At 54.4% G+C, this 22,705-nt stretch overlaps 1 protein-coding gene across 1 annotated transcript in view; it reads left to right on the top strand.

The window, feature by feature from the left end:
- The first annotated feature begins 3,452 nt into the window (after positions 1–3,452).
- The window catches only part of LOC147091269 (trypsin-like), a 45,567-nt gene continuing 26,314 nt past the window's right edge, over positions 3,453–22,705 (top strand). Inside the window, exons 1-2 of the mRNA XM_085976496.1 lie at positions 3,453–3,492; positions 3,653–3,809. Of these exons, the coding sequence (XP_085832622.1) occupies positions 3,453–3,492; positions 3,653–3,809 (197 nt within the window). The remainder of the gene's footprint in view (positions 3,493–3,652; positions 3,810–22,705) is intronic.

The raw sequence follows: 22,705 nt of genomic DNA, 5'->3' as shown, positions 1-22,705 counted from the left end.
TTCCCGTGGCAGTGGGAGCACGATGTCCCTCAGCCGCTCTGTTCTCCTCGTCACCACGGCCTCCTCCTCACTGTTGCCGGCTCCACGTGTGGTGGCCTGCTTCTCCCGCTCACGATCCGACCTCTGGCCGCCATGCCCGGCTCCCCTCCTCCCAGTTGGACTGCGAGTTTCCTGCCATGGAGCTGCCGGCCGACGTGCTGCGGCGGGTCGTCGTGGCTGCTGCTCGTTGCGCTGCGCTGCCTCCGCCCGACTCGCCGAACACATCGTCGGGATGTGAATGCTCCAGTCGCCGCGGCCTCCTCCTCGCCGTCCGCCGGCTCCACGCTCCGCGGTCCGACGGCCCGGGGCTTGCTTCTCCCTCTCACGGTTCGGCCTCTGGCCGCCATGCTCGGCTCCCCTCCTCCCAGTCGGAATTCCTTCCCGCCGAGGAGCTGCCGGCCGATGTGCTCCAGCGGGTCGGCGTGGCTGCTGCTCACCGCGCTGTGCTGCCTCTGCCCGACTCGCCGAGCACCTCGCTCCGGTTGCGGGAGCGAGTGGCGAGAGCTGGCCGCCCGAAGCTGGGAGGGCGCTCTCAGCACCGGACCGCCACGGCCGCCATCTTGACTCTGTACCCCCTCTAGTGCAATCGCATCTTTCCTGTAATGTGGTGACCAGAACTGCACGCAGTACTCTAGCTGAGGCCTAACTAGTGTTTTATTCAGTTGAAGCATAACCCCCCTGCTCTTGTATTCTATGCCACGGCTAATAAAGGCAAGCATTCCGTATGCCTTCTTAACCACCTTATCTACCTGGCCTGCTACCTTCAGGGATCTGTGGACATGCACTCCAAGGTCTCCTTTGTTCCTCTACACTACTCAGTGTCCTACCATTTAATGTGTATTCCCTTTCCTTGTTAGCCCTCCTCAAATGCATTACCTCACGCTTCTCCGGATTGAATTCCATTTGCCACAGTTCTGCCCTCCTGACCAATTGATTGATATCTTCCTGCAGTCTGCAGCTGTAAGATTTGCAAAATTCCCACATTTCCCCAAGGTTATTTATGGACAATTTAAAAAGGGTACCCAAAAGATGGCGTCCGCACCTCGTGACCAAAAGCCTGTAAGATTTTACACTCTGCAGCACAGAACTGGCTGCTTTGGGAAACCGAAACTTAAAATGCATTGTGTTTGAAAAACCAGACAGCTAGGCAAACACTGAATATGCATTTCGTCAGATTGGAACAGATCAACCCAGTTAGGCCTAAGCACAAGGCCATTAGTTTGTCCGCAAAAATAATCGGAAACAGCTTATGGAAGCCATCAAGGCTGCACAGGCCGATTCAAATGCATTAATGACAATATAGCCCGGACATCGGGCCATCGGGTGCGATAAACGGCCATCTAAAGCTAGTTTGTTTAGATTGGTATAATCATTTAAAACAGCCCGCCAAAAATCAAACAATGGACTGACCTGATTTGGCACGCAGATTAAGGGCCATCGAAAGGAGCATAACCGTAGGCCCTTAGTAGCAACGGCTCGCTTGCTCTCTTCTCTTGACTCTGACCTCTTGTCTGGTCTTGGGCTGCCGCCGCTCGTACTCGTGCCCTGGCCTCGTGGCGGGTTCTCTTCTCGCTCCCCGCATTGATTTCGCAACCAAGGACATTCATACCAATCGCGGGTGGAGGACGAGACCCGAGTCCAAAGTCATACAGGACACACGGGCCACAAAAGGGCGAGACGAGGCGAAACGAGGCAAAATGAGGCGAGACGAAGAAAAAGGTAAAGACCCGACAAGAGCCGAGAAGGGCAGCAGAAGACGCATTAATTAAGACCGAGGGCCTAGTTATAAGCTGGTGCTTGGGGGAAGAAAATATATGGACAGTGAGACTAAGTTGGCTAGCTAAACACTGCGAATGAGCTGGCGTTAAAAGCAGGTGTCCACGCCATAACGAATATACCGGCATTTGACGCTTGGGTAGTAAAATCTAAGCAGTGAAAACTGCCAACCGTCTCGGTGACACAACGTTACCGCCGACGACCGCCCGAGGGAGAAGAAGAAGAGAACCCATCGCGACGAGACGACGACGGTAGCTGAGGAGAAGAAAGGTGTGTCGCAGCAGCAGCTCCAGCACCGCGCCCTGAGATCACGTGGCGGCGGAGTACCCCAAAGGACAGGAGGCCGGACCTCAAAACTCGCAATTGCTAAAACAACAGGCTTTGCTTTGGATTGGTGAGCATGAATTCCCGGCCCCTCATAGCTTAATCTAGTTAGGTATAGGGGTGGGATAAGGATAAGGGGATTGTTAAAGTAGTTGTTTTTCCCTCGATGTGCCGTGTGTTCCCCATTCCCTGTATAAGTATATAGTTATTGTTATATGCCTGTAATTTTTCTACCAGTAATTTCTCATGAGACTGTGTTTTCGCTTCTGTCTTAATAAAATCTTGGTTTTCTTACACCAAACCACCTGTCTACTCGAGTTTTCTGTATCGCCACCTGTACCTAAGTCCGGTGTCTAGAACCCAGGGGTGTGGGAGCGATTCGAACCGCTCACAGGCAGTCAGAGGCATAACTGACTGGGCGCACGCGCCACCCGCCACCCCCTACAGAGCTTCCTTCTTCAGTATCAACCACACAGCCGATTTTAGTATCATCTGCAAATTTCTTAATCATACCCCCTATATTCAAGTCCAAATCATTGATATACACCACAAAATGCAAGGGACCCAGTACTGAGCCCTGCGGAACCCCACTGGGAACAGCCTTCCAGTCACACAAACACCCATCGACCATGACCCTCTGCTTCCTGTCTCCGAGCCAGTTTTGAATCCAACTTGACACTTTGCCCCGGATCCCATGGGCTTTAAACTTATCCGTGACTGTCTTATATTGGTGGCCCCTAGTTCTGGTCGCCCTCCACAAGTGGAGACATCTCCCCTGTGGCTCCCTTAACTTCATCTGAAGGATCTCTATCAGGTCTCCGTCAGTTTTCCCTTTTCTAGAGAAAGGACCGCAGGTTCTGAAACTCTGCAGTTGGTTAACTGGCTCGTACCCGAACTGCACGGACTGGGGGATCTGCACACCTGTGCTACGCCTGACTGAAGCGTGATCCACCGCCCAGGGAAGGTGACTGAGAAACACACACCTGTGCTACGCCTGACTGAAGCGTGATCCACCGCCCAGGGAAGGTGACTGAGAAACACACACCTGTGCTACGCCTGACTGAAGCGTGATCCACCGCCCAGGGAAGGTGACTGAGAAACACACACCTGTGCTACGCCTGACTGAAGCGTGATCCACCACCCAGGGAATGTGGCTGAGAAACACACACCTGCTCTTGCTGCTCCCAAGGACTTAGCCCCTTTGTGATAACTAATGGGTCTTGAGGTCGTGTTATTCTCTGACAACAGGCTCCGCGCTGCCTATAAAACCTCCCAGCTTTCTGCCACCTGCAGTTACAAAATTCGAAGCGATGATGAAGACCCTTCTGCTTGCAGCGTTCCTGGGCTTTGCCGGTAACAGTTGACGAGTTCCTTCCTTTCCCTTCGCCCTCTCGGCTCCCCTCTCCCTCTTTCTGCTCCTCCTCTTCTCGAGGACTCACTGCCGCCGGCCCCTTTGCTGCCCCCCCCCCCCACCGAGGCTTAACCCTGTTTCTTCTCCTCTCGACCCCCACAGCCGCTGCCCCTGACGATGACGACAAGATCGTCGGTGGCTACGAGTGCCCCAAGCACGGCACTCCCTGGATCGTCTCTCTGAACGTGGGCTACCACTTCTGTGCGGGGTCCCTGATCCATCCCGACTGGGTGGTGTCCGCCGCTCAGTGCTACCAAAGGCAAGTATCTAGAACCAGGAATAGAAAGAGCTTCAAAGGGGTCAAGGAAGAGATTGCTCTTCCAACCGAACGGTTACTTCTCCATCTCCACCGATTGTGCGCTGGAGTTTCCCAGGATTGTCCGTGTGTGTGGACGAGCAGAAATTTCCTACAGTGAAATATCAGGAAGACTGAGGTCATTGTCTTCGCTCCCGAGCCACCGACTCCATTGCCCCCCCTGGTCCCTCTCTGAGGATGAACCAGACTGTTACTGAATTACAGAATGATAGAAATTCACGGCACAGAAGGAGGCCACTCGGCCCTGTGCTCTCAAGCTCGGTATCCTATTTGACCCCGAGTTGAGTTTCCGTCCCCAAGTATCCTCTCCATCATCAAGACCGCCTATTTCCACCTCCATAACATCGCCCGATTCCAACCCTTGCCTCAGCTCATCCGCTGCTGAAACCCTCACCCCTGCCGTGGTCACCCCCAGACTCGGACTATTCCGACGCTCTCCTGGGGACCTCCGGCCTTCCGCCCTGCATCAACTTGAGCTCCTCCGAAACTCCTGCTGCACCGTGTCCTGACTCGCACCCAGTCCCGTTCGTCCATCATCCCCCTGTCGCTCGCTGACCTACACTGGCTCTCGGTCCGGCAACACCTCGATTTCAAAATTCTCATCCTCGTGTTCAAATCCCTCCGCGGCCTCCTCAACCCCACCTCCCTATCTCTGTAACCTCCTCAACCCCACCTCCCTATCTCTGTAACCTCCTCCAGCCCTTACGACCCTCCCTATCTCTGTAACCTGCTCCAGCCCCTACAACCCTCCCTATCTCTGCAACCTCCAACAGCCTCTACAACCTTCCCTATCTCTGTAACCTCCTCCATCCCCTACAACCCTCCCTATCTCTGTAACCTGCTCCAGCCCCTACAACCCTCCCTATATCTGTAACCTCCTCCAGCCCCTACGACCCTCCCTATCTCTGTAACCTGCTCCAGCCCCTACAACCCTCCCTATCTCTGCAACCTCCAACAGACTCTACAACCCTCCCTATCTCTGTAACCTCCTCCATCCCCTACAACCCTCCCTATCTCTGTAACCTGCTCCAGCCTCTACAATCCTCCCTATCTCTGGAACCTCCTCCATCCCCTACAACCCTCCCTATCTCTGTAACCTGCTCCAGCCCCTACAACCCTCCCTATATCTGTAACCTCCTCCATCCCCGACAACCCTCCCTCTCTCTGTAACCTCCTCCAGCCCCGACAACCCTCCATATCTCTGTAACCTGCTCCAGCCCCTACAACCCTCCCTATCACTGTAACCTCCTCCAGCCGCTACAACACTCCCTATCTCTGTAACCTCCTCCAGCCCCTACAACCCTCCCTATCTCTGTAACCTCCTCCAGCCCCTACAACCCTCCCTATCACTGTAACCTCCTCCAGCCACTACAACCCTCCCTATCTCTGTAACCTCCTCCAGCCCCTACAAACCTCCCTATCTCTGTAACCAGCTCCATCCCCTACAACCCTCCCTATCTCTGTAACCTCTTCCAGCCCCTACAACCCTCCCTATCTCTGTAACCTCCTCCAACCCATACAACCCTCCCTATCTCTGTAACCTCCTCCAGCCCCTACAATCCTCGCTATCTCTGTAACCTCCTCCAGCCCCTACAACCCTCCCTATCTCTGTAACCTGCTCCAGCCCCTACGACCCACCCTATCTCTGTAACCTCCTCCAGCCCCTACAACCCACCCTATCTCTGTAACCTCCTCCAGCCCCTACAACCCTCCCTATCTCGGTAACCTCCTCCAGCCCCTACGACCCTCCCTATCTCTGTAACCTCCTCCAGCCCCTACAACCCTCCCTATCTCTGTAACCTCCTCCAGCCCTCTACAACCCTCCCTATCTCTGTAACCTCCTCCACCCCCTACAACCATCCCTATCTCTGTAACCTCCTCCAACTTCTAGAACCCTCCCTATCTCTGTAACCTCCTCCAGCCCCTACAACCCTCCCTATCTCTGTAACCTCCTCCAGCCCCCTACAAACCTCCCTATCTCTGTAACCTCCTCCAGCCCCTACAACCCTCCCTATCTCTGTAACCTCCTCCATCCCCTACAACCCTCCCTATCTCTGTAACCTGCTCCAGCCCCTACAACCCTCCCTATCTCTGTAACCTCCAACAGCCTCTACAACCTTCCCTATCTCTGTAACCTCCTCCATCCCCTACAACCCTCCCTATCTCTGTAACCTGCTCCAGCCCCTACAACCCTCCCTATATCTGTAACCTCCTCCAGCCCCTACGACCCTCCCTATCTCTGTAACCTGCTCCAGCCCCTACAACCCTCCCTATCTCTGCAACCTCCAACAGACTCTACAACCCTCCCTATCTCTGTAACCTCCTCCATCCCCTACAACCCTCCCTATCTCTGTAACCTGCTCCAGCCTCTACAATCCTCCCTATCTCTGTAACCTCCTCCATCCCCTACAACCCTCCCTATCTCTGTAACCTGCTCCAGCCCCTACAACCCTCCCTATATCTGTAACCTCCTCCATCCCCGACAACCCTCCCTCTCTCTGTAACCTCCTCCAGCCCCGACAACCCTCCATATCTCTGTAACCTGCTCCAGCCCCTACAACCCTCCCTATCACTGTAACCTCCTCCAGCCGCTACAACACTCCCTATCTCTGTAACCTCCTCCAGCCCCTACAACCCTCCCTATCTCTGTAACCTCCTCCAGCCCCTACAACCCTCCCTATCACTGTAACCTCCTCCAGCCACTACAACCCTCCCTATCTCTGTAACCTCCTCCAGCCCCTACAAACCTCCCTATCTCTGTAACCAGCTCCATCCCCTACAACCCTCCCTATCTCTGTAACCTCCTCCAGCCCCTACAACCCTCCCTATCTCTGTAACCTCCTCCAACCCATACAACCCTCCCTATCTCTGTAACCTCCTCCAGCCCCTACAATCCTCGCTATCTCTGTAACCTCCTCCAGCCCCTACAACCCTCCCTATCTCTGTAACCTGCTCCAGCCCCTACGACCCACCCTATCTCTGTAACCTCCTCCAGCCCCTACAACCCTCCCTATCTCTGTAACCTCCTCCAGCCCCTACAACCCTCCCTATCTCGGTAACCTCCTCCAGCCCCTACGACCCTCCCTATCTCTGTAACCTCCTCCAGCCCCTACAACCCTCCCTATCTCTGTAACCTCCTCCAGCCCTCTACAACCCTCCCTATCTCTGTAACCTCCTCCACCCCCTACAACCATCCCTATCTCTGTAACCTCCTCCAACTTCTAGAACCCTCCCTATCTCTGTAACCTCCTCCAGCCCCTACAACCCTCCCTATCTCTGTAACCTCCTCCAGCCCCCTACAACCCTCCCTATCTCTGTAACCTCCTCCAGCCCCTACAACCCTCCCTATCTCTGTAACCTCCTCCATCCCCTACAACCCTCCCTATCTCTGTAACCTGCTCCAGCCCCTACAACCCTCCCTATCTCTGTAACCTCCTCCAGCCCCTACAACCCTCCCTATCTCTGTAACCTGCTCCAGCCCCTACGACCCACCCTATCTCTGTAACCTCCTCCAGCCCCTACAACCCTCCCTATCTCTGTAACCTCCTCCAGCCCCTACAACCCTCCCTATCTCTGTAACCTCCTCCATCCCCTACAACCCTCCCTATCTCTGTAACCTGCTCCAGCCCCTACAACCCTCCCTATCTCTGTAACCTCCTCCAGCCCCTACAACCCTCCCTATCTCTGTAACCTGCTCCAGCCCCTACGACCCACCCTATCTCTGTAACCTCCTCCAGCCCCTACAACCCTCCCTATCTCTGTAACCTCCTCCAGCCCCTACAACCCTCCCTATCTCTGTAACCTCCTCCAGCCCCTACGACCCACCCTATCTCTGTAACCTCCTCCAGCCCCTACAACCCTCCCTATCTCTGTAACCTCCTCCAGCCCCCTACAACCCTCCCTATCTCTGTAACCTCCTCCACCCCCTACCACCCTCCCTATCTCTGTAACCTCCTCCAACTTGTAGAACACTCCCTATCTCTGTAACCTCCTCCAGCCCCTACAACCCTCCCTATCTCTGTAACCTCCTCCAGCCCCCTACAACCCTCCCTAGCTCTGTAATCTCCTCCAGCCCCTACAACCCTCCCTATCTCTGTAACCTCCTCCAGCCCCTACAACCCTCCCTATCTCTGTAACCTCCTCCAGCCCCGACAACCCTCCCTATCTCTGCAACCTCCTCCAGCCCCTACAACCCTTCCTATCTCTGTAACCTCCTCCAGCCCCTCCAATCCTCCCTATCTCTGTAACCTCCTCCAGCCCCGACAACCCTCCCTATCTCTGTAACCTCCTCCAGCCCCTACAACCCTCCCTATCTCTGTAACCTGCTCCAGCCCCTACGACCCACCCTATCTCTGTAACCTCCTCCAGCCCACTACAACCCTCCCTATCTCTGTAACCTCCTCCAGCCCCTACAATCCTCCCTATCTCTGTAACCTCCTCCAGCCCCTACAACCCTCCCTATCTCTATAACCCCCTCGAGCCCCTACAACCCTCCCTATCTCTGTAACCTCCTCCAGCCCCTACAACCCTCCCTATCTCTATAACCCCCTCGAGCCCCTACAACCCTCCCTATCTCTGTAACCTCCTCCAGCCCACTGCAACCCTCCCTATCTCTATTACCTCCTCCAGCCCCTACAACCCTCCCTATCTCTGTAACCTCCTCCAGCCCCTACAACCCTCCCTATCTCTGCAACCTCCTCCAGCCCCTACAACCCTTCCTATCTCTGTAACCTCCTCCAGCCCCTCCAATCCTCCCTATCTCTGTACCCTCCTCCAGCCCCTACAACCCTCCCTATCTCTGTAACCTCCTCCAGCCCCTACAACCCTCCCTATCTCTGTAACCTGCTCCAGCCCCTACGACCCACCCTATCTCTGCAACCTCCTCCAGCCCCTACAACCCTCCCTATCTCTGTAACCTCCTCCAGCCCCTACGACCCTCCCTATCTCTGTAACCTCCTCCAGCCCCTACAACCCTCCCTATCTCTGTAACCTCCTCCAGCCCCCACAACCCTCCCTATCTCTGTAACCTCCTCCACCCCCTACAACCCTCCCTATCTCTGTAACCTCCTCCAACTTCTAGAACCCTCCCTATCTCTGTAACATCCTCCAGCCCCTACAACCCTCCCTATCTCTGTAACCTCCTCCAGCCCCCTACAACCCTCCCTATCTCTGTAACCTCCTCCAGCCCCTACAACCCTCCCTATCTCTGTAACCTCCTCCATCCCCTACAACCCTCCCTATCTCTGTAACCTGCTCCAGCCCCTACAACCCTCCCTATCTCTGTAACCTCCTCCAGCCCCTACAACCCTCTCTATCTCTGTAACCTGCTCCAGCCCCTACAACCCTCCCTATCTCTGTAACCTGCTCCAGCCCCTACAATCCTCCCTATCTCTATAACCCCCCCAGCCCCTACAAACCTCCCTATCTCTGTAACCTCCTCCAGCCCCTACAACCCTCCCTAGCTCTGTAACCTCGTCCAGCCCCTACAACCCTCTCTATCTCTGTAACCTGCTCCAGCCCCTACGACCCTCCCTATCTCTGTAACCTGCTCCAGCCCCTACAACCCTCCCTATCTCTGTAACCTCCTCCTGCCCCTACAACCCTCTTTATCTCTGTAACCTGCTCCAGCCCGTATGACCCTCCCTTTCTCTAACCTGCTCCAGCCCCTACGACCCTCCCTATCTCTGTAACCTCCTCCAGCCCCTACAAACCTCCCTATCTCTGTGACCTCCTCCAGCCCCGACAACCCTCTCTATCTCTGTAACCTCCTCCAGCCCCTACAACCCTCCCTATCTCTGTAACCTCCTCCAGCCCCTACGACCCTCCCTATCTCTGTAACCTCCTCCAGCCCCTACAACCCTCCCTATCTCTGTAACCTCCTCCAGCCCCCTACAACCCTCCCTATCTCTGTAACCTCCTCCAGCCCCTACAACCCTCCCTAACTCTGTAACCTCCTCCAACCTCTACAACCCTCCCTATCTCTATAACCTCCTCCAGCCCCTACAACCCTCCCTATCACTGTAACCTCCTCCATCCCCTACAACCCTCCCTATCTCTGTAACCTCCTCCAGCCCCTACAACCCTCTCGATCTCTGTAACCTGCTCCAGCCCCTACGAACCTCCCTATCTCTGTAACCTGCTCCAGCCGCTACAACCCTCCCTATCTCTGTAACCTCCTCCAGCCCCAACAACCCTCTCTATCTCTGTAACCTGCTCCAGCCCCTACAACCCTCCCTATCTCTGTAACCTCTTCCAGCCCCTACAACCCTCCCTATCTCTATAACCTGCTCCAGCCCCTACAAACCTCCCTATCTCTGTAACCTGCTCCAGCCCCTACAACCCTCCCTATCTCTGTAACCTCCTCCATCCCCTACAACCCTCCCTATCTCTGTAACCTCCTCCAGCCCCTACAACCCTCTCTATCTCTGTAACCTGCTCCAGCCCCTACGAACCTCCCTATCTCTGTAACCTCCTCCATCCCCTACAACCCTCCCTATCTCTGTAACCTCCTCCAGCCCCTACAACCCTCCCTATCTCTGTAACCTCCTCCAGCCCCTACGACCCTGCCTATCTTTGTAACCTCCTCCATCCCCTACAACCCTCCCTATCTCTGTAACCTCCTCCAGCTCCTACAACCCTCCCTATCTCTGTAACCTCCTCCAGCCCCTATGACCCTCCCTATCTCTGTAACCTCCTACAGCCCCCTACATCCCTCCTTATCTCTGTAACCTCCTCCAGCCCCTACAACCCTCCCTATCTCTGTAACCTCCTCCAGCCCTACAACCCTCCCTATCTCTGTAACCTCCTCCAGCCCCTACAACGCTCCCTATCTCTGTAACCTCCTCCAGCCCCTACATCCCTCCTTATCTCTGTAACCTCCTCCAGCCCCTACAACCCTCCCTATCTCTGTAACCTCCTCCAGCCCCTATAACCCTGCCTATCTCTGTAACCTCCTCCAGCCTCTACAGCCCTCCTTATTCCTGTAACCTCCTCCAGCCCCAACAACCCTCCCTATCTCTGTAACCTCCCCTAGCCCCTACAACCCTCCCTATCTCTGTAACCTCCTCCAGCCCCTACAACCCTCCCTATCTCTGTAACCCCCTCCATCCCCTACAACCCTCCCTATCTCTGTAACCTGCTCCAGGCCCTACAACCCTCCCTATCTCTGTAACCTCCTCCAGCCCCTACAACCCTCCCTATCTCTGTAACCTCCTCCAGCCCCTACAACCCTCCCTATCTCTGTAACCTCCTCCAGCCCCTACAACCCTCCCTATCTCTGTAACCTCCTGCAGTCCCTACAACCCTCCCTATCTCTGTAACCTCCTCCAGTCCCTATTGTATTGATTTGTATGTGGGTTCAATGACGAGACATTTATGAAAGAGAATGACTTTTTAGCTAAAGTTTGTTCAACTCAGTTAACAGCATTTACAGGAGACATCATGTTAGAAATCCATCTAGAACGAAACTGAAACTAAACTCAACAGCTTGTCTCTGTCACATGCCCTCTGCTGGTCAGGCATAAGTAATCAATACATGCAAACATGCTGGTAAGGCATCATAATCAAACAGGCAAATACCATCACTATTTGCTGATATCATTACACCTACGATCCTCCCTATCTCTGTAACCTCCTCCAGCCCCTACAATCCTCCCTATCTCTATAACCCCCACCAGCCTCGACAACCCTCCCTATCTCTGTAACCTCCTGCAGTCCCTACAACCCTCCCTATCTCTGTAACCTCCTCCAGCCCCAACAACCCTCCCTATCTCTGTAACCTCCTGCAGTCCCTACAACCCTCCCTATCTCTGTAACCTCCTCCAGCCCCTACGACCCTCCCTATCTCTGTAACCTCCTCCAGCCCCAACAACCCTCCCTATCTCTGTAACCTCCTGCAGTCCCTACGACCCTCCTTATCTCTGTAACCTCCTCCAGCCCCAACAACCCTCCCTATCTCTGTAACCTCCTCCAGTCCCTACAACCCTCCTTATCTCTGTAACCTCCTCCAGCCCCAACAACCCTCCCTATCTCTGTAACCTCCTCCAGCCCCTACAACCCCTCCCTATCTCTGTAACCTCCTCCAGCCCCTACAACCCTCCCTATCTCTGTAACCTCCTCCAGCCCCTACAACCCTCCCTACCTCTGTAACCTACTCCAGCCCCTACAACACTCCCTATCTCTATAACCACCTCCAGACCCAACAACCCTCCCTATCTCTGTAAACTCCTCCAGCCCCTACAACCCTCCCTATCTCTGTAACCTGCTGCAGTCCGTACAACCCTCCTTATCTCTGTAACCTCCTCCAGCCCCGACAACCCTCCCTATCTCTGTAACCTCCTCCAGCCCCTACAACCCTCCCTATCTCTGTAACCTGCTCCAGCCCCTACAACCCTCCCTATCTCTGTAACCTCCTCCTGCCCCTACAACCCTCTTTATCTCTGTAACCTGCTCCAGCCCGTATGACCCTCCCTTTCTCTAACCTGCTCCAGCCCCTACAACCCTCCCTATCTCTGTAACCTCCTCCAGCCCCTACAAACCTCCCTATCTCTGTGACCTCCTCCAGCCCCTACAACCCTCTCTATCTCTGTAACCTCCTCCAGCCCCTACAACCCTCCCTATCTCTGTAACCTCCTCCAGCCCCTACGACCCTCCCTATCTCTGTAACCTCCTCCAGCCCCTACAACCCTCCCTATCTCTGTAACCTCCTCCAGCCCCCTACAACCCTCCCTATCTCTGTAACCTCCTCCAGCCCCTACAACCCTCCCTATCTCTGTAACCTCCTCCAACCTCTACAACCCTCCCTATCTCTATAACCTCCTCCAGCCCCTACAACCCTCCCTATCACTGTAACCTCCTCCATCCCCTACAACCCTCCCTATCTCTGTAACCTCCTCCAGCCCCTACAACCCTCTCTATCTCTGTAACCTGCTCCAGCCCCTACGAACCTCCCTATCTCTGTAACCTGCTCCAGCCGCTACAACCCTCCCTATCTCTGTAACCTCCTCCAGCCCCAACAACCCTCTCTATCTCTGTAACCTGCTCCAGCCCCTACAACCCTCCCTATCTCTGTAACCTCTTCCAGCCCCTACAACCCTCCCTATCTCTATAACCTGCTCCAGCCCCTACAAACCTCCCTATCTCTGTAACCTGCTCCAGCCCCTACAACCCTCCCTATCTCTGTAACCTCCTCCATCCCCTACAACCCTCCCTATTTCTGTAACCTCCTCCAGCCCCTACAACCCTCTCTATCTCTGTAACCTGCTCCAGCCCCTACGAACCTCCCTATCTCTGTAACCTGCTCCAGCCGCTACAACCCTCCCTATCTCTGTAACCTCCTCCAGCCCCTACGACCCTCCCTATCTCGGTAACCTCCTCCATCCCCTACAACCCTCCCTAACTCTGTAACCTCCTCCAGCTCCTACAACCCTCCCTATCTCTGTAACCTCCTCCAGCCCCTATGACCCTCCCTATCTCTGTAACCTCCTACAGCCCCCTACATCCCTCCTTATCTCTGTAACCTCCTCCAGCCCCTACAACCCTCCCTATCTCTGTAACCTCCTCCAGCCCTACAACCCTCCCTATCTCTGTAACCTCCTCCAGCCCCAACAACGCTCCCTATCTCTGTAACCTCCTCCAGCCCCTACATCCCTCCTTATCTCTGTAACCTCCTCCAGCCCCTACAACCCTCCCTATCTCTGTAACCTCCTCCAGCCCCTATAACCCTCCCTATCTCTGTAACCTCCTCCAGCCCCTACAGCCCTCCTTATTCCTGTAACCTCCTCCAGCCCCAACAACCCTCCCTATCTCTGTAACCTCCCCTAGCCCCTACAACCCTCCCTATCTCTGTAACCTCCTCCAGCCCCTACAACCCTCCCTATCTCTGTAACCCCCTCCATCCCCTACAACCCTCCCTATCTCTGTAACCTGCTCCAGGCCCTACAACCCTCCCTATCTCTGTAACCTCCTCCAGCCCCTACAACCCTCCCTATCTCTGTAACCTCCTCCAGCCCCTACAACCCTCCCTATCTCTGTAACCTCCTGCAGTCCCTACAACCCTCCCTATCTCTGTAACCTCCTCCAGTCCCTACTGTATTGATTTGTATGTGGGTTCAATGACGAGACATTTATGAAAGAGAATGACTTTTTAGCTAAAGTTTGTTCAACTCAGTTAACAGCATTTACAGGAGACATCATGTTAGAAATCCATCTAGAACGAAACTGAAACTAAACTCAACAGCTTGTCTCTGTCACATGCCCTCTGCTGGTCAGGCATAAGTAATCAATACATGCAAACATGCTGGTAAGGCATCATAATCAAACAGGCAAATACCATCACTATTTGCTGATATCATTACACCTACGATCCTCCCTATCTCTGTAACCTCCTCCAGCCCCTAAAACCCTCCCTATCTCTATAACCCCCACCAGCCTCGACAACCCTCCCTATCTCTGTAACCTCCTGCAGTCCCTACAACCCTCCCTATCTCTGTAACCTCCAGAAGTCCCTACAACCCTCCCTATCTCTGTAACCTCCTGCAGTCCCTACAACCCTCCCTATCTCTGTAACCTCCTGCAGTCCCTACAACCCTCCCTATCTCTGTAACCTCCTCCAGCCCCAACAACCCTCCCTATCTCTGTAACCTCCTGCAGTCCCTACAAACCTCCCTATCTCTGTAACCTCCTCCAGCCCCTACGACCCTCCCTATCTCTGTAACCTCCTCCAGCCCCAACAACCCTCCCTATCTCTGTAACCTCCTGCAGTCCCTACGACCCTCCTTATCTCTGTAACCTCCTCCAGCCCCAACAACCCTCCCTATCTCTGTAACCTCCTCCAGTCCCTACAACCCTCCTTATCTCTGTAACCTCCTCCAGCCCCAACAACCCTCCCTATCTCTGTATCCTCCTCCAGCCCCTACAACCCCTCCCTATCTCTGTAACCTCCTCCAGTCCCTACAACCGTCCCTATCTCTGTAACCTCCTCCAGCCCCAACAACCCTCCCTTTCTCTGTAACCTCCTGCAGTCCCTACAACCCTCCCTATCTCTGTAACCTCCTCCAGCCCCTACGACCCTCCCTATCTCTGTAACCTCCTCCAGCCCCAACAACCCTCCCTATCTCTGTAAGCTCCTGCAGTCCCTACGACCCTCCTTATCTCTGTAACCTCCTCCAGCCCCAACAACCCTCCCTATCTCTGTAACCTCCTCCAGTCCCTACAACCCTCCTTATCTCTGTAACCTCCTCCAGCCCCAACAACCCTCCCTATCTCTGTAACCTCCTCCAGCCCCTACAACCCCTCCCTATCTCTGTAACCTCCTCCAGCCCCTACAACCCTCCCTATCTCTGTAACCTCCTCCAGCCCCTACAACCCTCCCTATCTCTGTAACCTACTCCAGCCCCTACAACACTCCCTATCTCTATAACCACCTCCAGACCCAACAACCCTCCCTATCTCTGTAAACTCCTGCAGCCCCTACAACCCTCCCTATCTCTGTAACCTGCTGCAGTCCGTACAACCCTCCTTATCTCTGTAACCTCCTCCAGCCCCGACAACCCTCCCTATCTCTGTAACCTCCTCCAGCCCCTACAACCCTCCCTATCTCTGTAACCTGCTCCAGCCCCTACAACCCTCCCTATCTCTGTAACCTCCTCCTGCCCCTACAACCCTCTTTATCTCTGTAACCTGCTCCAGCCCGTATGACCCTCCCTTTCTCTAACCTGCTCCAGCCCCTACAACCCTCCCTATCTCTGTAACCTCCTCCAGCCCCTACAAACCTCCCTATCTCTGTGACCTCCTCCAGCCCCTACAACCCTCTCTATCTCTGTAACCTCCTCCAGCCCCTACAACCCTCCCTATCTCTGTAACCTCCCCCAGCCCCTACGACCCTCCCTATCTCTGTAACCTCCTCCAGCCCCTACAACCCTCCCTATCTCTGTAACCTCCTCCAGCCCCCTACAACCCTCCCTATCTCTGTAACCTCCTCCAGCCCCTACAACCCTCCCTATCTCTGTAACCTCCTCCAACCTCTACAACCCTCCCTATCTCTATAACCTCCTCCAGCCCCTACAACCCTCCCTATCACTGTAACCTCCTCCATCCCCTACAACCCTCCCTATCTCTGTAACCTCCTCCAGCCCCTACAACCCTCTCTATCTCTGTAACCTGCTCCAGCCCCTACGAACCTCCCTATCTCTGTAACCTGCTCCAGCCGCTACAACCCTCCCTATCTCTGTAACCTCCTCCAGCCCCAACAACCCTCTCTATCTCTGTAACCTGCTCCAGCCCCTACAACCCTCCCTATCTCTGTAACCTCTTCCAGCCCCTACAACCCTCCCTATCTCTATAACCTGCTCCAGCCCCTACAAACCTCCCTATCTCTGTAACCTGCTCCAGCCCCTACAACCCTCCCTATCTCTGTAACCTCCTCCATCCCCTACAACCCTCCCTATTTCTGTAACCTCCTCCAGCCCCTACAACCCTCTCTATCTCTGTAACCTGCTCCAGCCCCTACGAACCTCCCTATCTCTGTAACCTGCTCCAGCCGCTACAACCCTCCCTATCTCTGTAACCTCCTCCAGCCCCTACGACCCTCCCTATCTCTGTAACCTCCTCCATCCCCTACAACCCTCCCTAACTCTGTAACCTCCTCCAGCTCCTACAACCCTCCCTATCTCTGTAACCTCCTCCAGCCCCTATGACCCTCCCTATCTCTGTAACCTCCTACAGCCCCCTACATCCCTCCTTATCTCTGTAACCTCCTCCAGCCCCTACAACCCTCCCTATCTCTGTAACCTCCTCCAGCCCTACAACCCTCCCTATCTCTGTAACCTCCTCCAGCCCCAACAACGCTCCCTATCTCTGTAACCTCCTCCAGCCCCTACATCCCTCCTTATCTCTGTAACCTCCTCCAGCCCCTACAACCCTCCCTATCTCTGTAACCTCCTCCAGCCCCTATAACCCTCCCTATCTCTGTAACCTCCTCCAGCCCCTACAGCCCTCCTTATTCCTGTAACCTCCTCCAGCCCCAACAACCCTCCCTATCTCTGTAACCTCCCCTAGCCCCTACAACCCTCCCTATCTCTGTAACCTCCTCCAGCCCCTACAACCCTCCCTATCTCTGTAACCCCCTCCATCCCCTACAACCCTCCCTATCTCTGTAACCTGCTCCAGGCCCTACAACCCTCCCTATCTCTGTAACCTCCTCCAGCCCCTACAACCCTCCCTATCTCTGTAACCTCCTCCAGCCCCTACAACCCTCCCTATCTCTGTAACCTCCTGCAGTCCCTACAACCCTCCCTATCTCTGTAACCTCCTCCAGTCCCTACTGTATTGATTTGTATGTGGGTTCAATGACGAGACATTTATGAAAGAGAATGACTTTTTAGCTAAAGATTGTTCAACTCAGTTAACAGCATTTACAGGAGACATCATGTTAGAAATCCATCTAGAACGAAACTGAAACTAAACTCAACAGCTTGTCTCTGTCACATGCCCTCTGCTGGTCAGGCATAAGTAATCAATACATGCAAACATGCTGGTAAGGCATCATAATCAAACAGGCAAATACCATCACTATTTGCTGATATCATTACACCTACGATCCTCCCTATCTCTGTAACCTCCTCCAGCCCCTACAACCCTCCCTATCTCTATAACCCCCACCAGCCTCGACAACCCTCCCTATCTCTGTAACCTCCTGCAGTCCCTACAACCCTCCCTATCTCTGTAACCTCCAGAAGTCCCTACAACCCTCCCTATCTCTGTAACCTCCTGCAGTCCCTACAACCCTCCCTATCTCTGTAACCTCCTGCAGTCCCTACAACCCTCCCTATCTCTGTAACCTCCTCCAGCCCCAACAACCCTCCCTATCTCTGTAACCTCCTGCAGTCCCTACAACCCTCCCTATCTCTGTAACCTCCTCCAGCCCCTACGACCCTCCCTATCTCTGTAACCTCCTCCAGCCCCAACAACCCTCCCTATCTCTGTAACCTCCTGCAGTCCCTACGACCCTCCTTATCTCTGTAACCTCCTCCAGCCCCAACAACCCTCCCTATCTCTGTAACCTCCTCCAGTCCCTACAACCCTCCTTATCTCTGTAACCTCCTCCAGCCCCAACAACCCTCCCTATCTCTGTAACCTCCTCCAGCCCCTACAACCCCTCCCTATCTCTGTAACCTCCTCCAGCCCCTACAACCCTCCCTATCTCTGTCACCTCCTCCAGCCCCTACAACCCTCCCTATCTCTGTAACCTACTCCAGCCCCTACAACACTCCCTATCTCTATAACCACCTCCAGACCCAACAACCCTCCCTATCTCTGTAACCTCCTCCAGCCCCTACAACCCTCCCTATCTCTGTAACCTCCTCCAGCCCCTACAACCCTCCCTATCTCTGTAACCTCCTCCAGCCCCTACAACCCTCCCTATCTCTGTAACCTACTCCAGCCCCTACAACCCTCCCTATCTCTAACCCCCTCCAGCCCCTACAACCCTCCCTATCTCTGTAACCTCCTCCAGCCCCTACAACCCTCCCTATCTCTGTAACCTCCTCCAGCCGCTACAACCCTCCCTATCTCTGTAACCTCCTCCAGTCCCTACAACCCCCCCTATCTCTGTAACCTCCTCCAGCCCCTACAACCCTCCCTATCTCTGTAACCTCCTCCAGCCCCTATGACCCTCCCTATCTCTGTAACATCCTCCAGCCCCAACAACCCTCCCTATCTCTGTAACCTCCTCCAGTCCCTACAACCCTCATCTCTGTAACCTCCTCCAGCCCCTTCAACCCTCCCTATCTCTGTAACCTCCTCCAGCCCCTACAACCTTCCCTATCTCTGTAACCTCCTCCAGCCCCGACAACCCTCCCTATCTCTGTAACCTCCTCCAGCCCCTACAACCCTCCCTATCTCTGTAACCTCCTCCAGCCCCACGACCCTCCCTATCTCTGTAACCTCGTCCAGCCCCTACAACCCTCCCTATCTCTGTAACCTCCTCCAGCCCCTACAACCCTCCCTATCTCTGTAACCTCGTCCAGCCCCTACAACCCTCCCTATCTCTGTAACCTCCTCCAGCCCCACGACCCTCCCTATCTCTGTATCCTCCTCCAGCCCCTACTGTATTGATTTCTTTGTGGGTTCAATGACGAGGCATTTATGAAAGAGAATGAGTTTTTATCTGAAGTATGTTCAACTCAGTTATAACAGCATTACAAGAGACATCATGCTCGTGATGCATCTAGAACGAAACTGAAACTAAACTCCTCTGCTTGTCTGTCAGATGACCTCTGCTGGTCAGGCACAAGCAATCAATCAGGCAAACATGCTGGTAAGACATGATAATCAAACAGGCAAATAACATCACTATTTGCTGATATCATTACACCGACTGCCCCCCCATCTCTGTAACCTCCTCCAGCCCCTACAACCCTCCCTATCTCTGTAACCTCCTCCAGCCCCTACAACCCTCCCTATCTCTGTAACCTCCTCCAGCCCCTACAACCCTCCCTATCTCTGTAACCTCCTCCAGCTCCAACAATCCTCCCTATCTCTGTAACCTCCTCCAGCCCCTACAACCCTCCCTATCTCTGTAACCTCCTCCAGCCCCTACAACCCTCCCTATCTCTGTAACCTCCTCCAGCTCCAACAATCCTCCCTATCTCTGTAACCTCCTCCAGCCCCTACGACCCTCCCTATCTCTGTGACCTCCTCCAGCCCCTACAACCCTCTCTATCTCTGTAACCTCCTCCAGCCCCTACAACCCTCCCTATCTCTGTAACCTCCCCCAGCCCCTACGACCCTCCCTATCTCTGTAACCTCCTCCAGCCCCTACAACCCTCCCTATCTCTGTAACCTCCTCCAGCCCCCTACAACCCTCCCTATCTCTGTCACCTCCTCCAGCCCCTACAACCCTCCCTATCTCTGTAACCTCCTCCAACCTCTACAACCCTCCCTATCTCTATAACCTCCTCCAGCCCCTACAACCCTCCCTATCACTGTAACCTCCTCCATCCCCTACAACCCTCCCTATCTCTGTAACCTCCTCCAGCCCCTACAACCCTCTCTATCTCTGTAACCTGCTCCAGCCCCTACGAACCTCCCTATCTCTGTAACCTGCTCCAGCCGCTACAACCCTCCCTATCTCTGTAACCTCCTCCAGCCCCAACAACCCTCTCTATCTCTGTAACCTGCTCCAGCCCCTACAACCCTCCCTATCTCTGTAACCTCTTCCAGCCCCTACAACCCTCCCTATCTCTATAACCTGCTCCAGCCCCTACAAACCTCCCTATCTCTGTAACCTGCTCCAGCCCCTACAACCCTCCCTATCTCTGTAACCTCCTCCATCCCCTACAACCCTCCCTATTTCTGTAACCTCCTCCAGCCCCTACAACCCTCTCTATCTCTGTAACCTGCTCCAGCCCCTACGAACCTCCCTATCTCTGTAACCTGCTCCAGCCGCTACAACCCTCCCTATCTCTGTAACCTCCTCCAGCCCCTACGACCCTCCCTATCTCTGTAACCTCCTCCATCCCCTACAACCCTCCCTAACTCTGTAACCTCCTCCAGCTCCTACAACCCTCCCTATCTCTGTAACCTCCTCCAGCCCCTATGACCCTCCCTATCTCTGTAACCTCCTACAGCCCCCTACATCCCTCCTTATCTCTGTAACCTCCTCCAGCCCCTACAACCCTCCCTATCTCTGTAACCTCCTCCAGCCCTACAACCCTCCCTATCTCTGTAACCTCCTCCAGCCCCAACAACGCTCCCTATCTCTGTAACCTCCTCCAGCCCCTACATCCCTCCTTATCTCTGTAACCTCCTCCAGCCCCTACAACCCTCCCTATCTCTGTAACCTCCTCCAGCCCCTATAACCCTCCCTATCTCTGTAACCTCCTCCAGCCCCTACAGCCCTCCTTATTCCTGTAACCTCCTCCAGCCCCAACAACCCTCCCTATCTCTGTAACCTCCCCTAGCCCCTACAACCCTCCCTATCTCTGTAACCTCCTCCAGCCCCTACAACCCTCCCTATCTCTGTAACCCCCTCCATCCCCTACAACCCTCCCTATCTCTGTAACCTGCTCCAGGCCCTACAACCCTCCCTATCTCTGTAACCTCCTCCAGCCCCTACAACCCTCCCTATCTCTGTAACCTCCTCCAGCCCCTACAACCCTCCCTATCTCTGTAACCTCCTCCAGCCCCTACAACCCTCCCTATCTCTGTAACCTCCTGCAGTCCCTACAACCCTCCCTATCTCTGTAACCTCCTCCAGTCCCTACTGTATTGATTTGTATGTGGGTTCAATGACGAGACATTTATGAAAGAGAATGACTTTTTAGCTAAAGTTTGTTCAACTCAGTTAACAGCATTTACAGGAGACATCATGTTAGAAATCCATCTAGAACGAAACTGAAACTAAACTCAACAGCTTGTCTCTGTCACATGCCCTCTGCTGGTCAGGCATAAGTAATCAATACATGCAAACATGCTGGTAAGGCATCATAATCAAACAGGCAAATACCATCACTATTTGCTGATATCATTACACCTACGATCCTCCCTATCTCTGTAACCTCCTCCAGCCCCTACAATCCTCCCTATCTCTGTAACCCCCACCAGCCTCGACAACCCTCCCTATCTCTGTAACCTCCTGCAGTCCCTACAACCCTCCCTATCTCTGTAACCTCCTCCAGCCCCAACAACCCTCCCTATCTCTGTAACCTCCTGCAGTCCCTACAACCCTCCCTATCTCTGTAACCTCCTCCAGCCCCAACAACCCTCCCTATCTCTGTAACCTCCTGCAGTCCCTACGACCCTCCTTATCTCTGTAACCTCCTCCAGCCCCAACAACCCTCCCTATCTCTGTAACCTCCTCCAGTCCCTACAACCCTCCTTATCTCTGTAACCTCCTCCAGCCCCAACAACCCTCCCTATCTCTGTAACCTCCTCCAGCCCCTACAACCCCTCCCTATCTCTGTAACCTCCTCCAGCCCCTACAACCCTCCCTATCTCTGTAACCTCCTCCAGCCCCTACAACCCTCCCTATCTCTGTAACCTACTCCAGCCCCTACAACACTCCCTATCTCTATAACCACCTCCAGACCCAACAACCCTCCCTATCTCTGTAAACTCCTCCAGCCCCTACAACCCTCCCTATCTCTGTAACCTCCTGCAGTCCGTACAACCCTCCTTATCTCTGTAACCTCCTCCAGCCCCGACAACCCTCCCTATCTCTGTAACCTCCTCCAGCCCCTACAACCCTCCCTATCTCTGTAACCTGCTCCAGCCCCTACAACCCTCCCTATCTCTGTAACCTCCTCCTGCCCCTACAACCCTCTTTATCTCTGTAACCTGCTCCAGCCCGTATGACCCTCCCTTTCTCTAACCTGCTCCAGCCCCTACAACCCTCCCTATCTCTGTAACCTCCTCCAGCCCCTACAAACCTCCCTATCTCTGTGACCTCCTCCAGCCCCTACAACCCTCTCTATCTCTGTAACCTCCTCCAGCCCCTACAACCCTCCCTATCTCTGTAACCTCCTCCAGCCCCTACGACCCTCCCTATCTCTGTAACCTCCTCCAGCCCCTACAACCCTCCCTATCTCTGTAACCTCCTCCAGCCCCCTACAACCCTCCCTATCTCTGTAACCTCCTCCAGCCCCTACAACCCTCCCTATCTCTGTAACCTCCTCCAACCTCTACAACCCTCCCTATCTCTATAACCTCCTCCAGCCCCTACAACCCTCCCTATCACTGTAACCTCCTCCATCCCCTACAACCCTCCCTATCTCTGTAACCTCCTCCAGCCCCTACAACCCTCTCTATCTCTGTAACCTGCTCCAGCCCCTACGAACCTC

Source organism: Somniosus microcephalus, unplaced genomic scaffold (assembly GCF_052327205.1).
Source record: "Somniosus microcephalus isolate GS21.2 unplaced genomic scaffold, FLI_Smic_1.0 unresolved_chr3, whole genome shotgun sequence".
Lineage (NCBI taxonomy): Eukaryota > Metazoa > Chordata > Chondrichthyes > Squaliformes > Somniosidae > Somniosus > Somniosus microcephalus.
The sequence above is the reverse complement of the archived record's forward strand: the minus strand, read 5'-3'. Positions and strand labels throughout refer to the sequence as shown.